Below are 13,874 nucleotides of genomic sequence, written 5' to 3' on the forward strand. Positions count from 1 at the left end.
ATCTATATTTTAACTCAACCCTCTCTTCTCTGTCCAGGGCACACTGGATGTGGGCTTGATTGATTCTGTCTGTGCATCAGACAACCCTGACAGGTGAGGAACGGACAGTAAATTGAACCCACGTCTGGTCAAAAGATGTTTTAAACTATAGTCTGAGTATAAAAATGTGTATGTTATGTTAATATGTTTCCAGACCAAACTCGTTTGTGATCATCACGGCCAACCGGGTGATTCACTGCAACACAGACACACCTGAGGAGATGCACCACTGGATCGGACTGCTGCAGAAATCCAAGGGAGACTCCAAAGTTGATGGACAGGAGTTTCTAGTCCGAGGTCAGTCAGTGGAGATACACACCTGGACAGTTTGAGAGTCAATTCATGTAATTATTGTATCTATCAGGAGGTACAATGTGAGTCAAGTTTTCTCCTTAAATTTATTTTTTGATACTCAGGAGAGTAAATGCTTTGAATCTGTTTGGAAAAGGAAAAAATGAAAGATGATCGATTGACAGTATATGAAAAATGCTCTAAATGATAAAGTATTTAATTCATTTATCCACCCCCAGGCTGGCTGCATAAAGAGATGAAGTCAGGAGCGAAAAGTACCTCTCTGAAACTGAAGAAACGTTGGTTTGTTCTCACCACAAACTCTTTGGACTATTATAAGTCATCAGAGCGCAGCGCCTCCAAGCTGGGGACTCTGGTCCTCAACAGCCTCTGCTCTGTGGTGCAGCCGGACGAGAAGGTCTTCAAAGACACTGGTCAGTTCACTGTCAATGTCATTCTCATTCCTTCTAATTATTATAGGGAAAAATACCAATGTGGTTAAACCTTAGCCCTTTGAAGGTTTGAAAGGCGTGTGGAGCTTTGTGTATTTTTATTTGTATTTTACAATAATTTGTATCAGCTCTTTAGTCAGATTTGAGCAGTAAGGGGTCATTTCAACATATTTCTGAACTGTTAAGTCATTTGAGTGTCTTCCACAGAGATATTTTGTCTCTCCTCTGTCAATGTTATAATTATTTTTCTTCCACGTTCACCCAGGTTATTGGAATATAATCATCCATGGGCGCAAACACTCTTACCGTCTTTACACCAAAATGCTGAATGAAGCCATGCGGTGGGCGAATGCCATACAGGGAGCGATAGACAGCAAAGTTCCCATAGAAACGCCAACACAACAACTCATCAGGGACATCAAGGTATAAAGTGATTCAATGGGCTGTTTCTCCAGGTACTCTGTGTACAATGGGTGGAGATTTCATGCTGCATTTATACAGTGTTTAACTTGCTAGATGCATTAATTTAATAAGAAAAAGTAAATAACAATTTTAACTCCAATTCTTTTCAGTCATGCAAGCCTTTGCCAAGGACATACACTGTAGTAAAGTGAGGTATTTGTACTCACTACGTGTGTGCCGTGATCTTCTCTTAGTGTCTTGTTTACCTCTTTTCTCTTCTTCTTTTGCATTCAACCGTTTGCTGGATGTACTGCAGCGACTCTGATATTACTTCTTTTGTTATTCTTCCTAATTAGTCTTTATCAGTTTGTTAATTATAAAACAGAAAGAGTTTATTGAGACCACTGATCCAGTCTCTCTGTCTTTGCAGGAGAGCAGTTTGAATGCAGAGGCCGTGGAGCAGACGTACTGGAGGAACCCCATCCTGAGATATACCCAGCATCCTTTGCACTCCCCTCTTCTACCTCTGCCTTATGGAGATGTCAATGTCCATTGTGAGTGTTGTGATCTGCAGTTACTGTTGATTCTGATAAATGAGATACAGTAATAGTACTGTTGGAGGCTCTCTCTCTTTTCTTTTGTTACACCTTTAATATATACATTTTTCAGTACGTTTCCACATCAAATAGTGGGATCTAATCTAAAATGTACAAAATACTTCAAACTAAAACTCCCCAAAGCAATGTTGGCTGTGTCCATATTACAAGGAATTATAATTCTAAATAATTCAGCCCTTTGAGAGTGCTCAGATATAATGAAGTAACTAGTTTCTAAAGTTGTTTTACTGGCTGATCTCTAATTCAAAGCTCTCTTTTTCTCAGTGCAAAAAGAAAAGGGTTACACCAGCCTGCAAGATGAGGCCGTGAAGATTTTCAACTCACTGCAAGAAATGGAGGCAGTGTCAGATCCCGTGCCAATCATCCAGGGAATCCTGCAGACCTGTCAAGACTTGAGGTCATTAAGAGATGAGGTCTACTGTCAGCTGATCAAACAAACCAATCACGTCCCTCACCCTAACAGTCCTGCCAATCGCGCCCACTGGCATCTCCTTACCTGTATGAGCTGCACCTTCCTGCCCAGCCGTGGCATCCTACGCTACCTCAAGTTTCACCTCAAAAGGTGCGGAGCCACTTGTGGACATTGCTCTTGAGTCGTAACAATGCAATCATTCAAATATTCCTGAGTTTACTGTGTTTGTGTCTTTGTGTGTTCTCAGGATCAAGGAGCTGTTCCCCGGTACAGAGATTGAAATGTTTGCTCACTTCATCAGTGAGTCTCTGAAGAAGACCAAGGCCAGGGAGTTTGTTCCCTCCCAAGAAGAAATCATAGCACTGCTTACTAGACAGGAAATGACCACCACAGTCTACTGCCATGGAGGAGGCTCCTGCAAGATCTCCATTAACTCACACACAACCGCTGGAGAGGTAGACGACCTGCAGACACACAGTTGCCTTTGATTTCTAAAAGTTACTCAGCTAGAAATTAGTGTGATTATTTTTTATTTACACAAACTCCTGTTTGCTTTTTCTAGGTTGTGGAGAAGCTGATTAGAGGTCTGGCTATGGAGGACAGCAGGAACATGTTCGCTCTGTTTGAGCACAACAACACTATAGACAAAGCTGTGGAGAGCAGAGTCATTGTGGCTGATGTTTTGGCCAAATTTGAAAGGTTAATATATATGTTATAAATTCAGGGTCCTGTTAAGATACTCAACCTGTTTAAGTGTATGGAAATGTGTTACTGACTATCTTGTGGCTTTGTGAATTCTCATCAGACTGGCTGGCAGTGAAGAAGCAGAGGATGAAGGCCAGTGGAAACTCTATTTCAAACTCTACTGCTTCCTGGATGTGGAGAGCATGCCTAAGGAAGGAGTGGAGTTTGCATTCATGTTTGAGCAGGTGTGTTTAACATGTATTGCTTTGCTTTTTGAGGGTCTTTTTAATCACATGTTGGGGTTAATGTTGAACTCTTGTGTCGTTCCTTCAGGCTCATGAGAGTTTGACCAGGGGCCACTTCCCTGCCCGTGAAGAGACCCTGCAACACCTGGCAGCTTTACGCCTGCAGTTTCTGTATGGAGACAAATCCCGGGCCACCTGGAGCCTGGAAAATGTCTACCCTGTAGGCCGCCTGCGCAGCCGCATCCTACAGTTTACCAAAGTGGGTGGCGCCTCGGGATCTGGACAAACTTTGGAGCGCCGGAGGACCAGCTTCCTGGATGGGACCCTGCGTCGAGGGCTGAAGACGGGCTCAATGAAGAAGCAGCGTATGGAGGAGGAGCAAATGCTGGAGATGTGGATAAAGGAGGAGATGTCTGCCACCAGGGCGAGCATCATGGAGAAGTGGTCCCGCCTCAACGGTCTGGTCCAGCACCAAGCCATGCTCAAATATATGACCATCATCAAGGAGTGGCCTGGCTATGGATCCACACTGTTTGACGTGGAGGTAAGTTTACTGGGTTTTTGATGCTAGTCAGGTTTTAATGGTGCCAGTAGGGACGTACCTATACAACCTTTTCTCTCCTGATACCAATTCCAATTTCTCGCTTCAGGGTATCTGCCGATAATATCTATCCAATACCAGTGCTCTTTTTTCCATAATCTCTATACCTTACTGTGTGGAACTCAACAAATTATTTTTTAGTTAGGTCACATGATTTCTGTGGCGCTAAAAACTGAGTTGGTGTAGAAATATTACATCTGGATGATACCCAATCTACAAAAGTCAAAAATTGAACATGATACTGATGGCACGTTGGATGAAACTTATGGGACCTTGTGTTTGTGTCTTCATAGTGCAAAGAAGGAGGCTTCCCTCATGATCTGTGGTTGAGTGTGAGTGCTGAAAACGTGTCTGTTTTCAAGAAAGGAGAGCCGAAGCCTCTGGAGACCTTCCCATACGAGCACATCATCTTCTTTGGTGCTCCACAACCCTGCACCTATAAGATCACTGTGGATGAGAGAGAAATGTTCTTTGAAACACCACAGGTACCTATTTGTCTCTAATCTTTTTCTATTAAAAAATAATTGGATATGTTCATCAGAGGTAACTGGACTTAAGTATTTCAGTTGGTTGCCTCAAAAACAGGACTGCAATGTATATATTTCCCCCAAAAAAATTAGGAAAAAGGCAGCACTCCAGTGGAAAAACAAAGCCAAAGAATCATCTTGTGTTAATCATTTTGGTACATTTTATTTACAGTTAATGGAGTAATAACAGGTAACTGCTGATGCATTCAAATCAAATTGTAATCAAGTAGCATTAAGCTCTCATTTAATGCTTTGTCTCTTAGTTATAAAATTGACACAAATGATCAAGACATGAGGAGATTCTTTTACAGATTTATTTTAGGGAAAACATGGATGTTTTGTTGCTTCTCTTCTCTACTGACTGTATTTCATTTGTTCATTCCCAGGTTGGAGAGATCACAAAGATCATGAAAGCCTACATAAACATGATCGTGAAGAAACGGTGCAGTGTGAAGTCAGTGTCCAGCTACAGTAGCAACTGGATCAGGTGATTGACAGGACAGGACACAGCACACCTGACCCACAAACAAGCATGGAGAGAAGACACAGAGATGGCAAGAGGAACAAATCACCTCAACAGAGATTTTGAAGCGTTTTGTTGCAGGCAAACCCCATCTGGAAAGATTTCTTTCTGTAGAGACACAAAAATGTGACGTCTTTACCGCTTCTGGTAAAAGTAAGGACTCAAGCGTTTGTACCATTTTAAGCTTTGCAGTCATCCTGAGTGTTGCTTTTCTCCATGCAGTCTCCAAACATGTACACTGGTGATTTGTCATGCTACTTGAAATGTACTTCAGGTATCTTTTTAGTGGATTTTATTTTAATGACAAGGAATAGATGGCAGAGCTTAAAGGCTCTTTGTTTTTCGACCAAACCTTCTGTCACAGGACACTCACATCTAAATCAGAACTTTTTAATTTCCAAAAAAGTAAATTTCTTTCAAGTTTGCATCACAAACTGCACTTTTATTCAATTGTTTCTTTCTACAGAACATTGCGGCCCATTTAATGAATGTTCTCCTGAATGGAGATTCCCTCAGGTTAATGTTTAATATAACTGTAAACTTCCCAGGGAGATTACCTCCCTCTTCTTGCCTTATTTAGCTTTTTATTCGTGCAGATGTGGCCTTTCAGGAATGGAGTATAAATTGTTGAGTGGTAGTTATAGCTTCCACAGGTGCATGTGTCACAAAAGCACATCCCTATTTTAAAGAGAATACAATTTGCCTTTTATAAAACAAAGAAATACATCAAACAGAGAAATGAAATGTGAAAAACAATAGAATAAGTGGAAGTGCAAAGTTTATAACCTCTGCACTGAAGTATTTTCTCAAAATTACTGAAATAAGTCGAACAATTTGCGCTTCTATCCTCCAGCAAGTACTCTGTTGAGCTGTTGTACTTGTGCACTAATTTGAGGTCTTTGAAACTCTTTTTGTAGCTAAGACATTGCTTGATATTGCTTGTTCAGAATGTCTGTGTCTAAGGTGTTTTACTGTGTTTTTTTAGTGATGTCCCAGGCAACGTGAGGTCGGGGTATTTATTTATTGCAGTATCAGTGGATTGGGAGAAAAATGAGAGAAGATGAACAGACTCAGTGGGCTTGAAATGTGTTGATGCGGTTTTGCTTGTACGTTTGTTTTTCTATTGTTTGTGTATTCAGGGACACAAAGTTAACAAGATTCACAAATAGAAAAATTGTTCATTACTTACTATCAATTTTCTCCAGAGGGTGCCCTATTTCTGAGTGTTTTGTCAACAAAAAATAACCGTGTTGCCCTCAAAAACCCAACAGGCTTAACTCCTTTGATTGTATTGTTTCCTCTCATAGGCCAACTGTACATTACACAAAGTATTCAAGCCTATGCCAATCAACTTACAGTATAGTTCATGATATATGATCCACACATAATGAGCTTAGTATTTACCTCACATTGCATCACTGTCTTCCATTGCTCTCCAATCGTACTCACTTAGGCAATCTGGTCAGCTGCCGGCGGCAACCAGAGACTGATCTTACCATTGACGATGACTGTACCTTGAGATTTCTGATTGTTTTCAAGAGGAAGAAAAAAAAATCAGAAAATGTTTTATATCAGAATTTAAAGATGCTTTAATAAATTATTGTATTTCAAAAGCTGCTTTGTGTGTGTTTGTGTCACTATTGTCTCATTTTTGATGTGTCCACCAATGCTATAGAGTTCAATCTCTGTGCATCAGGTGCCAAACATTTACACACTGCTACAAATGCGAGGTAGCTAATTGTTGAAATACCCATTTAAATGAATGCAGTTGTATTGGCTGATCTAATTTCTGCAATGCTAAAACCGATATAGTATAAGGAATATCATAAAGAGTACTCTTTCTTCAAACAGATCAGTCTGTGATTAATTAAAATGGCAGAATTATGGTTAAATAGTGATATGTTAAATATATAATATGCTAATTTCGATAAGAAATCATTCCTTGTAGATTATGCATGGAATATAAACTGCATGCTGACAAGGTTTAGATGTTTTATTTTACTTGGTATGAGGAGTATACATGTTGCTGCTGATGTCATCAGGGTTATGTCGACCTGGGTTTGGAGACTAAAAGATTTGAACTGAAAGCCTGCGTCATTAAAAAGGGGCTGGGGAGTTGGACAGATGTGTGTTTACAAGTCAGGGACTGTGAAAGAGGCTATAGATGCATGATGGGAAGTGTAGGATTTAGGGGGGTAAAAGTCAAAATATCTCAGCTTTTGCTGCCTCATTTTGACAATTCTTTTCAAAATCTTTGTCTCTCAAGTCCTCTAACATTTTGAAAGAAAATAATAAATTCCTGGAGTAGTTAAGTGAGTTTTACGACCTGTCAAATATGCTGTTGAGATAATGCAAATTCATTTATATTAATAAAGTGATTTTCGAAATACCCTTTTTCAGAAGATAAGTGGTCATTTTTATAAGAATTAGTTAATCATATAAACCATATTAAGGACACATGTTTTTCAGTTGCCAATATGCAGACTGTGAACTGTCTAAATGATCATCATCATGAATTGATCAAGATTTTGTTGAAAAAATAAATTTTAAAAAAGGAATAAAAAGAATAAAAGAAAGAGCCAAATAGACAAAGCGTGTGGTCTGCTGGAGGAGGATAAACACCTGCTAGAGACAGTTTTGTATGTATTTAGTAATAGTGTATTAACCAACCATTAAGTCATTTCTTGCAGGATAAATCTTGTTAAAAATACTACCAGCTTTGTTTTCAGACCGTTTGTAATCAAACTTGGCAAATATTAAGAAACTGACTAATTCCATAAAGTGTGTTGAGTTGTATTTTGTATTTTTTGTTTGAGAGGTTTTACTCTGCAGCTGTTTGATGACACCAGCGTCAGGAGCTCGTGACGTCAGCCCTCATGAAGCAGAGGTCCAGCCCTCAGTGGGGCCACAGACTCGGGAGTTGGGTCGCTGTTTCCACGCAGTCCTGTATTTCCACTCGTGTCACAATGTTTACAGTTAAAATCTCTTCATTTATTGTCTTTACCAGCATTTTGTGCTTCATTGTGTCCACAGAAACGCAGACATCGACTCCTGCTCCAGCTTCGAGTAAGTTGGCTTTTTTTTTCTTTTTTGGCCGTTGTGCTTTGTTTTGGTCAGGAGGTTGTCACATGACGGCTGCAAAATGGATTTTCAGTAATTATCATGAAATATCAATTTGTTGTCCTGTCTCGCCTGTTAGTTTTAGAATTGGACATGTGAAAGCAGACTTTACTGTTCGTCTATAATACTTTGACTCCTTCTAAACTCTGTTGTTGTTCGTGATTTGTCTCATGGGGGAAGAAAATGAAAACCTCTGCTATCGTTATTACTTAATTTCCTCTTTTGTGAGCAGTGCTGGACAGTCACATAACTTAAAAAGTACAGTTATCACTGTACTTAAATACAACTTTCAGGTTCATTTATCAAACAGCCAGTTACTTCTTCACAGATTACTTAAAAAGCAGATGATAAACTTTTACAATATCATACATAGTTAAAGATTAAACCAGTTGTTCCTTCTCAAACTTTTTGGCTTTTGACCCCTTTAAAAATCTAGAAAAGTAGTGTCTATATTGGGCCAGTTGTTAAACATGAAACATTTGATAGGGTTTCATTTAAAATAACCCAATTGATTAAGGCTCAAAGAATCAACGTATTTAATATATCACAAAAAAATGAATATTAGAGTAAAGGCTCAAAAGTTAATACATATTTGTGTATTTTGTCTTTTGTCCTATCCCCATTAATCTTTTCATGACCTCTCAGATTTATTTAGTGACCCTTTTCAACAGACCCAGTTCTTTTACTTGTATATTTTGCTGTAATACTTGTGTACTTTTACTTCCAGTGCTCCACCACTTGTAAGTACATATCAGTTTGAGCCTACACAGTGAAGGGAGGGGCAGCAACCTGCTCTAAAGACTGATATCTCTGTTTCAGCTCCCTGTGCCTTGAGATCAAACACCAGTTGTGATGAATGTCTGAAGAATGTGACGGTAAGTCTCCTAAAATCCAACAAGACAAATACTGTAGCTGTCTGCAGTTTGTTGCCATAAATACCACAGATAAGAGATTCATCTGTGTTTGTATTTGTTGCAGTGTTTGTGGTGTATACCAACCCAACAATGCATTGACTACCCAGTGAGGACCATCCTGCCCTCCAGAAGTGTGTGTCCATTAAATGATGCACGATGGGGGCTGTGTTGGGGTAAGACTGACCCAACTTTACTCCTCATTAATGTCAAATATGTGTGTACCCTGCAAACTTTTTTGATATTGGGGTTTGGGATGTGTGTCAGAAAGACTCCACGGGGAAAATACTGTTCAGTATATGAAAGAACTGAGACTGCTAATTGATTGATTCATTGATTAGTCAGTTGAGAGAAAGTTACGTGGCAGCTACTTAGATAAGTAATTAATAATTTAAATGCTTCTCTCTTTCTTATGTGGCTGTACACTGAAATGTTTGGTTTTGGACTGTTGGTCAGACAAAACAAACAATTTAAAGAAGTCATTTTCATTTTTCATATCAATTTTTCTGTATTTTGGGATACTTTTCAGGTTAAACAACGAATAGAACTTTTCATCAGATGAATTGATAATGAACATAATAATTAGTTGTAGTTCTAGTGTATGATTTTTATCAGAAAAAGAAATTTGTTGTTAACCAATATTCAATAAGTTGCCTGAATATTTAATGACTGACTTTTTGCAATAGAAAACTTCTCACTAAAATTTTACAATCCACCAAAATCCCAAGTAGTGTATATTTAAATAGGATTTTCACATGAAAAATGTTTTTAACTGCTGCTTTCTCTTTGTGTCTGTCTTTGGTTTCTAGTAAACTTCCAGATTTTGATAATCACCATTTCCGTGCTGGCTGGCATCATCATCATTTCCATTTTCGTTTGCTGTTTCTGCAGCTGCAAGTGTGAGAGAATAGGGTAAGCATTAAGTCACATGAAATGTTGGTGGTGAAATCGGGTTCGACATGGAAGGGGAGGAGGGATGAGCAACACAATAGGTTGTTATTCTGCAGGGCTTGTACCGCTGTCTCCAAAGCCCTGCCAGAGTCTGTGGCCACAGTTTAGCTCTGAAAATAACTTTTCTCTTTCTGTCAACATGCCTCTTCTAAAAACTACTCAATACTGGCAGTTGTATGAAGAGGAAACAGTGAAATTCATGGTCAGATTATCAGACTGATTAGTTTTGTAATGATGTATAAGGTTAAAGAGAAAACACACCTGCACTTTGCCTCTCGAGCATTTCCTGTATATTTCAATGCAAGCTTTAATTTAGAAAACCGTGTCATGAAACATGAAACAAGTAAACTGTAATGAATATATATTGTTATATTCCAGAAACAAGAGAGAGGACGCAGCGGCAGATCGACGAACCCGAGCGAGGAAGTCTCGTCAGAAAGTGAAGTAAGTGGCTGTTGAGTAGAAGTCTGATTATAACAAAATAAACTATTCACGCAAAAATACAAACACTTACTAGTTTATACCTCTGTCAATATAACAATACATATAAAAAACACAAGGCATCAGCATGTTGATGGATAAACTAGAGCTGCAATGATTATTTGATTGATTGATTAGTCAATCGATAGAAAATTCATTTCAGAAAATAAAAAAAATAATAGAAAAATGCCAAAATTCTCTGGTTCCAGCCTCTCAGATGAATACAATATAATACAAACAAATATTTTCTGGTTTCTTTAGATGGTAGATAGATGAACTAAATAGTGAAACAACATATCTCTGGATTGTTGACTGTTGTCATCTTTTGGCTTCAGGAAACAGTGATTGATGTTTTTCACAATTTGCTGACATTTTATAGACCAAACGACAATAAGAAAAATAATCAAAAGATTAATTGAAAATGAAAATAATATCTAGTTGCAGCCGTAGGATAAACATTCATTGTGATAAAAGGTGAACTTGTTTGCTTGTTAAAAAGAATGTTGTCTGAAGTCTGAAAAAATGTTTATATTGTTTTATATCACCTGGAAAAAAATGTTTAAAATGTTAAATAGGGTGTACTGTGTGCCGATATCCTTTATAATCTAAACAGACACTGTAGGTGTGGCTGGTATTCTCTGTTTGACAGTTTGTTTCTGCTCATACAGGAGAACAGAAATGCAGCTGAGGCATGATGAAATCAGGACGAAATATGGTGAGACACATTTCCTGTTTGTGGTTTGAGTGGGTTCATACATATACATTTTCAATATAAAATATGTGGCGGTGCTTAGTTTGTAATACAACAACAACAACAACACCAACAACAACAACAACAGTATAATAAATACAAATCTGGAAAAGGGAAATAACCTTTATACTTGAGCAGGTGTTCCAAAAACAGGGGCAACTAAAAACAATTGGACAACATCAACGCGAACATAAACAAATGTGACCCTGTAGCGCCATCTTCTGGAGAAAACAATCCAGTGTACATATTTGATGTAGAATTCAGTTTTTTAGACAACACTTTTTTCGAAGATATTTTTTTTTGGAAAACAAGTCAAATATGCAACTCATCTACATATTTAATACTCCAGATTGTTTCTAGCTGTACTGAAATGGTTACAATACATTGTTCTCCATTGCTCTCTTTAGGTCTGGCAAAGGATAATCCATACGCTCGTATGGACAACAATTAAGAAGAATTCCAGCGATTATTCCCTCTAAAAAAAAGCCTCTCGATGATCTTATTGACCCCTGTAACATTAAGATACAGATTATCTCTATTGTGATAGGCTGAATAAGCATGTGATAAACTGTTATTATCGGATTTGATTTTATTGTGTCAGTTACTTTAAAAAAAAAAAAAAAATGTTCTGAAATCCTTTTGACTGAGTGTGCACTATATTTCAAACACTGTCCCATATGTTATTTCATCATTGTTAACATTTTTGTGAAGATACATAAGTTTTACTTTTCTCATGCAATAAGTTTGGTGCAAATAATTTCAATAAAATCTACTCAGTTAACCTGTAACGGAAACTAAGCACAAACCTGTCAAAACATGTTATTCACCATGACATGCAAACACTCCAACAAGAATGCAATATTGTTCTGCATCTCTGCAGCAAATCAGTGTTTGTGTTGCTTCTATTATAACTAGCTGTTTTGTTTTCACATATACATATTTGAAATGCACACCATTTAACTGATGTCTATATTACAACATTTATTTTTATATCAAGTGTTAATTTGTAACCTGAATGTAACATGTTTTACATGGTTAATAAATGTCTGTATTATTCCAGAAGTTTCTTTTTCTTTTAAGAGCAGTTGTGGATCTTAAATTACATGTGAAGTGTTTAATTTCTGTGCACAAGACAGATTATGGACCATACATTTCAAAATTAAATGAATAAATGTTTTTTTGCTTCTTTCTTTTTTTTTGCATTATAACAATAACATCAAATTTGAACTGCATAAGTCACAACTTACCATATTTTCCATCTCATCCCTACCCCAAACTCAGAAACAAAGCAGAAATTTCAGAAAGGAAAGGGGGAAAAAAGAAACAATGCATCACTAAAAGAAAGTACAAATGCACAAATCCACCTTATCATTTCACTCAAGTACCTATTAAAGAAACATACTCAACTTGAGGAAATATTTTTCTGCCCTATTCACATTGTTTCTTACAATGCAGTCTTTTCTAATGCAGAATCACTTCCTAACTGTCGGCTAATTGTGAAATCAGGCACGTCAGGTGTCATCCAGTTCCTGAGAACCGTTATTGCAATCCGGCACGGCCCTTCTATGAAGCCTGTGAAATCCACAATAGATCTGTGAATCTTCAACCAAAATTGTTGAATTTCAGGGCATACCATTATCCAAAGGAAATGCACATATATGTACGTACCCTCGTCTCCCTTAAATTTCAACAGGATGCAGATTTAAAACAAACTATAACTTTCTGGGTGTTGAGTATTAAGGATGTGACATTTGAAATTGTTGTTTTGATTTAATTAATTTTAAAGAATCGGTTCACAATTTTTCATGTCTGTCTTAAAACAACAGTCAGGTGTACAAATGAACACTGACAGAGGTCAACCTCCCTGTAATCATTCCTCCTGTTCATACTGGCTGTTAAAAGTGTAGTAGCAAATTAACAGTCCAATAATTCGTTATTTTAAAAAGTTAAAGTTTCAAAAGGTCCAAACAGAAAAATCACCAAGAGTTGTCCAGCTGAATGCACTTAGAGTTAGAGAAATGATACAATGATCCCAGATAAATGTTTCCTTTTATAGTGATAATTGTCTGACCATCATGGGAAAGTGGGAAATCCCCTTTGCCCAAGTAAATTTCAACCAATCAGATTCCTTCCAAAACAACTTTTCTTGGCATCGATCACATAATGCTCCCTCCGTTCAAAACTCCAGTCACAGGTGCATGGAGTTTTTCAGAGTGTGGCCTTGAAACTTCAGTGTTTTATACAGGGGTTACTTCAGTTCAGTTTCTTCTATACAAGGGTTACCACTTACTTATTCACTATAGGCCATCTCAATTATAATACTGTTTTGTGACTTTTGTTGCTGCATTCTCATTTTAAAAGATAATAATAATAAAAGTGTAATACATTTAATCACATATATTTCAGGGTATATTCATCAGATCATCAAATGTGCTTATTCACTCAGTAAGTGCAGAATCACATACACCTCCTTTTATCATAATGCCCTCAGTTTTGATTATCTTTAGCAAATAACAATCAATAATCAAGTACCCTTTAAGCAGATACAACATTGTTCATTTTTAGTATTTATCACCCAAATTTTACACTACAAAATATATCCTTCAAATGTACTTTAAATGTAAGTGACAGGGTCCATTATCCACAGTATGTCCATATGTTCATTTAGTGCAAAAATTACTTCAAAGGTCTATGTGAAAGTCTATGAGGCTTCAGCAGTCTCAGTTAGTCATATCAAGTAGATATCTGCCACATTTACAGTCTTTTTAACCATCAAATTCGCTTTTTGTGTGTCCTTAGACAATGTTTTCCTGTTGAGCTGCGGTAGTAACAAAAGGTATATAGTATAGTAGAAGTATAGTAAAAGTA

At 37.5% G+C, this 13,874-nt stretch overlaps 2 protein-coding genes across 2 annotated transcripts in view; both read left to right on the forward strand.

The window, feature by feature from the left end:
• The window catches only part of myo10l3 (myosin X, like 3), a 56,808-nt gene extending 50,451 nt beyond the window's left edge, over positions 1-6,357 (forward strand). The window contains exons 30-41 of the mRNA XM_062432453.1: positions 38-93; positions 194-336; positions 570-764; positions 1,048-1,205; positions 1,615-1,738; positions 2,066-2,363; positions 2,461-2,668; positions 2,776-2,912; positions 3,019-3,142; positions 3,231-3,686; positions 4,037-4,228; positions 4,657-6,357. Of these exons, the coding sequence (XP_062288437.1) occupies positions 38-93; positions 194-336; positions 570-764; positions 1,048-1,205; positions 1,615-1,738; positions 2,066-2,363; positions 2,461-2,668; positions 2,776-2,912; positions 3,019-3,142; positions 3,231-3,686; positions 4,037-4,228; positions 4,657-4,761 (2,196 nt within the window). The 3' untranslated portion in view covers positions 4,762-6,357. The remainder of the gene's footprint in view (positions 1-37; positions 94-193; positions 337-569; positions 765-1,047; positions 1,206-1,614; positions 1,739-2,065; positions 2,364-2,460; positions 2,669-2,775; positions 2,913-3,018; positions 3,143-3,230; positions 3,687-4,036; positions 4,229-4,656) is intronic.
• A 1,336-nt stretch (positions 6,358-7,693) lies between these two features.
• pttg1ipb (PTTG1 interacting protein b) lies at positions 7,694-12,068 on the forward strand. The gene is made up of 7 exons (XM_062431750.1): positions 7,694-7,859; positions 8,733-8,788; positions 8,892-9,000; positions 9,634-9,736; positions 10,154-10,219; positions 10,924-10,970; positions 11,414-12,068. Exons 1-7 carry the CDS (start codon positions 7,760-7,762, stop codon positions 11,455-11,457), a joined length of 525 nt encoding a protein of 174 aa, XP_062287734.1. The 5' UTR covers positions 7,694-7,759; the 3' UTR covers positions 11,458-12,068.
• The last annotated feature ends 1,806 nt before the right edge of the window (positions 12,069-13,874 follow it).

Source organism: Scomber scombrus, chromosome 13 (genome assembly GCF_963691925.1).
Source record: "Scomber scombrus chromosome 13, fScoSco1.1, whole genome shotgun sequence".
Taxonomy (NCBI): domain Eukaryota; kingdom Metazoa; phylum Chordata; class Actinopteri; order Scombriformes; family Scombridae; genus Scomber; species Scomber scombrus.

What these genes read in the sequence shown, in the direction of transcription:
- pttg1ipb (XM_062431750.1), top strand. Translation starts at nt 7,760, where the DNA reads ATGTTTACAGTTAAAATCTCTTCATTTATTGTCTTTACCAGCATTTTG. An exon ending in GACTCCTGCTCCAGCTTCGA is followed by an intron (nt 7,860 to 8,732) that starts GTAAGTTGGCTT and finishes TCTCTGTTTCAG; the next exon opens with CTCCCTGTGCCTTGAGATCA. An exon ending in ACGATGGGGGCTGTGTTGGG is followed by an intron (nt 9,001 to 9,633) that starts GTAAGACTGACC and finishes TTTGGTTTCTAG; the next exon opens with TAAACTTCCAGATTTTGATA.